The following is a 4,733-nucleotide window of genomic DNA, read 5'->3' as shown; positions in this document are numbered from 1 at the left end:
CACCTTCACCTTCACCTTCAAGCTGTGAAACAGTGTATCTAAACAGAGCCAAATTCATTCAATTACTATATACTACTAGGTCTAGAAATATAAGATAGAGATAGAAATAGAAACCGAGATAGATGATCTACAAATCAAACAGTAAGTAGTAGTAGTAGTAGTAGTAGTAGTACATAAAACCACACTCCACACGCACAGCGGCCTCTCCTCTCCTCTCCTCTCCTATCCTCTGGCTTACTATAACAGACAGGTCAGTCAACTCATAGGCGGAAAGAGGATGAGGATGAGGATGAGGATGAACGAATGAATGAATAGATGAAGAATAATGATATATATGTACGTGTTCATGCCAATTAAGAATTGTGTACATACATGGACGTGGAATGTAAAATTGGCGACCACCCCGGGAATCCAAATCAGCATTTTCATCACTGTTCAAAATGCAAAATGCCGGTAAGGTAATGTGCTGTCTTCTTCAGCAATTAAGCTCTTTGTCACGCTCACGTCACCACTCGCATTAAAAAGCTATTTGTATATATCCAGTCCCTGTCCTCCCGGGGTTGGTGTGTTGTCGTTGTTGTTGATGTTATGATTTCTTTCTTCCGGCAGCAGCCCCATCAAAGAGCTCCTCGATATAATTTTCAAGATCTTCGGGCTGATACTTGACGTACTTTTCTGTTTGCCTCCCCGGGGTGAACACCTGACCGTACCTTCCCAAGAATGACCTGTAAGCTGGAATAACCATGTTAGAGATGGAAACCTTGAGCTCTGACTGAAGCTGCTCATCCCCAACAACCCAGCTGCCTTGCGTCTTGTGTATTTCATCGAACATTGCGTTGAAGCTTTTGAATCTCTCCTTGAGAACTGGCTTTGATACTTTGCCATGAACCGATAGCCCCTCTGGGTGGAAATTCCCCAGCAATTTCCCCCAGGTTTCCCTCTGGTAGTCCTTGTGATACAGCCTCAGCTCTGACGACTTTTTCCTGTACCTGGGGTCTCCTATCAGCGCCTTCAGCTCGCTCGATCCTTTGATCTTCTTCAAGATGTACCTCCCATTGTTCATCATGAAGATCGCACTCAGTGCAACATCTTTGTATAGCTTTGATTTCCCCTCCAGATTCGCGTCCAAAATGTCCATGATCTTTATGATCTGGGCTTGGAATGCAGAGGAGGAGGAGGAGTCGTCCGCCGCATTGTTACTATTATTATTATTACTATTAGGTGCTGCTGCGGTGGTTTCTGATGATCTATGATCTGTCGAAGAATTATTATTATTATTATTACTATTATTAGCTCTGCCCCCCTTCTGATGCTCGCTGAACACTTGATCCAAAGTAGTCTTGTACTCACAGGCATACACCAGGTAATTCATGGTGTATCTGGTTAAAGGGTGAACTGCTCCCCCCGGAACTGGAATCTTCCCAGAGTCGGCATGGATTGAGTTTTCTAGGTCACTGAATATCAAGATCATGGCTTCACCAAAACTAATCCTTATCAAGGACGCCTCGGCTTTGAGCTCAGCCCCAATCTCTTGTGGCATCATCATCAACAAGTCGTCATCCATTGCTGCAAAGCTGTCTCTCAGAGTCTCATATACATCGAGAAATTTGAACAGCTTCTCGGTGGCACGCCTTGTTAGAGCAATAGCCTGAGCGAAATTGAGGAGTTGAATGGTGACCCCGTGGGACAAACTGCCAAACAGGCATTTGGATATTGAGGGGTTATCGGAGAAGACAGTGTCGCAGAGTTTGCGTTCGCTGGGAGAGTCGGAGGTGGCCCATTGCTGGAACGTTCTGATCCAGTGCCCAATCTCCCTCTCCAGTGATTCCCAATGCATTTTCTGCACATCATCGATGCTGTGCTTCTCAAATCCAAGCTTCTGCATGCTCTCTTCCAATGCATTTCGCCGGGCCACAAGATATGCCTGGCAGCACTCTGCTTCATAACCCCCCGCAACTAATGCTTTTGACAGCCTAACCAAGCCCGACAAATTGCCTTCCGAGTATCCGGAACTATTATTATGATTATGATTATGATTATGATTATTTGCTGCTGCTGCTGCTGCTTCTTCTGATGATGATGATTGAGGAGGCGGGTGTGTGCTTTCATGATCCAATCCCGATTGTTGTTCCAGAGAATTTGGTTGGTCAGTGGAATGTTTGGAATTGGGAGTAGAATCATGGATCCTGTAATCGACGAGGATGGACCTGAACTCCTCCTCGGCGTAGGACATTGCTCGCTGGAGAAGCCTGCCAACGCGATTGATGGAAACGGCGTACCTCTCATCTGAGGAGAATCTCAATCTATCAAGTGCTTTCGATAGGGAAGAAATGCGATTCACGTCTTGGAGAAATGAAGCTGAATCTTCCTCCCCCCATTTTACAGGAGGGGCTTCACCCGAATGGCAGCCGCTATCGAGCTTGGCCTCGATCAGGTCAAAGAATTGCTCGAGGAATTCAGGCGGGTCGATCCGATGGTCTGGATCAGACAAAGAGGAGATGAATTGATCAATCTCTTGAGAAACTTGGTTGAGATCAGGAGGCAGATCTTGGGAATTGGATTCCGGTTCCCCCTCCTGCTCATGCTCATGCTCATCAGGTGCAGGCTGATCGTGAGCGTGATGGTGTTCCTTTCCGACGTCGTCGTCGGACTTCTCCTCCTCTCCCGGGTTGGCATTATGTGTTGTTGGACTTGGTTTGTTGTGATGTTGATCGGACTCAGATCCTTGTTCATTAGTATCGTGATCATTATTGGAAAGAGGGGATTTCCGATCTTCCGAATCCATGGCAGGCAGGCGATGCAGGTAGCTAGCTAGCAATGCAATGCAAGAAAATGAGAGAATAAGAATTGGAGATCGAAGGTGGCGAGAGGTGGATGATTGATGGGAAACTGGGCTTTGGGTATAGCGCGAAACGTGGGGAGTGGAGAGTGATTATTGACATGGAGGCCGAGGCTGCATGATTGATTGAAATGGTCGTCGTTACGGTAGGTAGATATGTCGGTCGTTGGTTGGTTAGTTATTCAAAAGAGAGAGAGAGAGAGAGAGAGAGAGAGAGAGAGAGAGAGAGAGAACCCAAAGCCAAATATGGAAGACGAAACAAATGGACGGGCGTCCCGAGGGGGAAGGGAAAGCTAAGTTCAGCTCATCATCGTCATCGTCATCGTCATCTGCCAATTTCACATGATTTGACGTTAGTTCGCTCTCCTCTCTCTCTCTCTCTCTCTCTCTCATTCTTCAATCCGTGCCCTCCACTAACTATCAATCAAACCCGACCTACCTAGTCCTCCTATATTTTAGCATTCATTATCTTTCTGCTTAATTGCCTCTTATTATTATTATTATTATTATTATCTGCTAATTGGAATCAAATCTCCAATTGTCTATTTAAATTGACTTTCTACCATATAATTATTTTATCTGCACTCAATGTTTTACAATTTTTTTCATACTTGACTCTATTATTCATTATCTTTTTATCTTTAGACCATCTTTTTTATATATATATATATATAGATTTTATGATTTGCTGCATTAACTTATTTCAATTATAATTTTTTTTTATAGGGTCAAATAATATTCTTTCTATCTTTTATGTTATAACTTTTTTTTTAAAATTTACAAATAATATTTAATATTTTAAGTTTATCTGATTATTGTTTGAAATTAATTTAAAATAAATTGTTGATTTAAATTTTTATTTGAATAGTATTTTAATGTGATATTTTATGAAAAAAATATATGTTTTAATTATAAATTGTATGATATTAATAGTATTAATTAGGATTTCAAATGATAAACTATCTTTACATAGCTAGCTTATAATAATATTCTATATTGGTCTTTAAAATATTTTGTTGATAAATTAAATTAATATCTTAAATAACTAGTGTCATTTTCCATTATTTTTTATTTATAATTTTATTTATAATATTATAATAATTTATATTTAATATAAATATTTTGTAATTATTTTATCATAGTTAATTAACAATAAATTCGATAAACATTAAATAAATCAATAGAATTATTTACTATAAATATTAATTACAAAATTAAAATATAAATATACAAAAACAACTTTTTTATACCTAATAAAAATAAAATTAATAAAAATATATAATAAATAGGATAAAAACATTTAGAAACAAATTTGCATTAAATTGTAAGCAAAAATAAAATAAAATAAAAATAAAAATAAACAAGAAAACTGTACCAAAATTAAAGGGAGGCATTGGAGGAGGATTTATTATCCCCTCCCTGCAAATTTGGCGAAATCTATCCCTCTTGAAGATCTTAACCCTTCACCCTCCGGTTCAACCCACCTTTCATTAAATCAAAAATTTTTTTACACAATTTTTCAGTGTTTATAGCAATTTTATTTTAGTAGTGGGGCCTTACCAATCAATTACCAAATAATAATTTTATTTCTCTACAAATATATGTATCATAATGTAAAAATGCATTGAATCATCAAGAAGAAATTTATAGAGATAATCTTTCGGTCATCCTGTAGTATAATTCTTTTTCTTTTTTGTATATTTTACGATACAAAGGTCTCTCTTCGTATTTTTTTTATATGTACAAATTTGTAGATGTCCTATTATCCATATTCTAATGGCTTCTGAAAGCAACACCCATATATGACTATTTTTATTCGAATGACAATTCAATGCTAAGATCAAATCATGATTATTCGTGACTAAGTTTGAGTGAATTCAATTGGGCCGATTAT

General features: G+C 38.6%; 1 protein-coding gene across 1 annotated transcript; it reads right to left on the bottom strand.

Moving 5' to 3' along the window:
• Positions 1-212: 212 nt before the first annotated feature.
• Positions 213-2,818, bottom strand: LOC127258318 (exocyst complex component EXO70B1). The gene has a single exon (XM_051285117.1). The coding sequence runs from the start codon at positions 2,783-2,785 to the stop codon at positions 587-589; it is 2,199 nt and encodes a 732-aa protein (XP_051141074.1). The 5' UTR covers positions 2,786-2,818; the 3' UTR covers positions 213-586.
• Positions 2,819-4,733: the final 1,915 nt, after the last annotated feature.

Source organism: Andrographis paniculata, unplaced genomic scaffold (assembly GCF_009805555.1).
Source record: "Andrographis paniculata isolate CXL003 unplaced genomic scaffold, ASM980555v1 Contig59END, whole genome shotgun sequence".
NCBI lineage: Eukaryota > Viridiplantae > Streptophyta > Magnoliopsida > Lamiales > Acanthaceae > Andrographis > Andrographis paniculata.
Note: the sequence above shows the minus strand (reverse complement) of the source record. Positions and strands in the feature narration are given on the sequence as shown.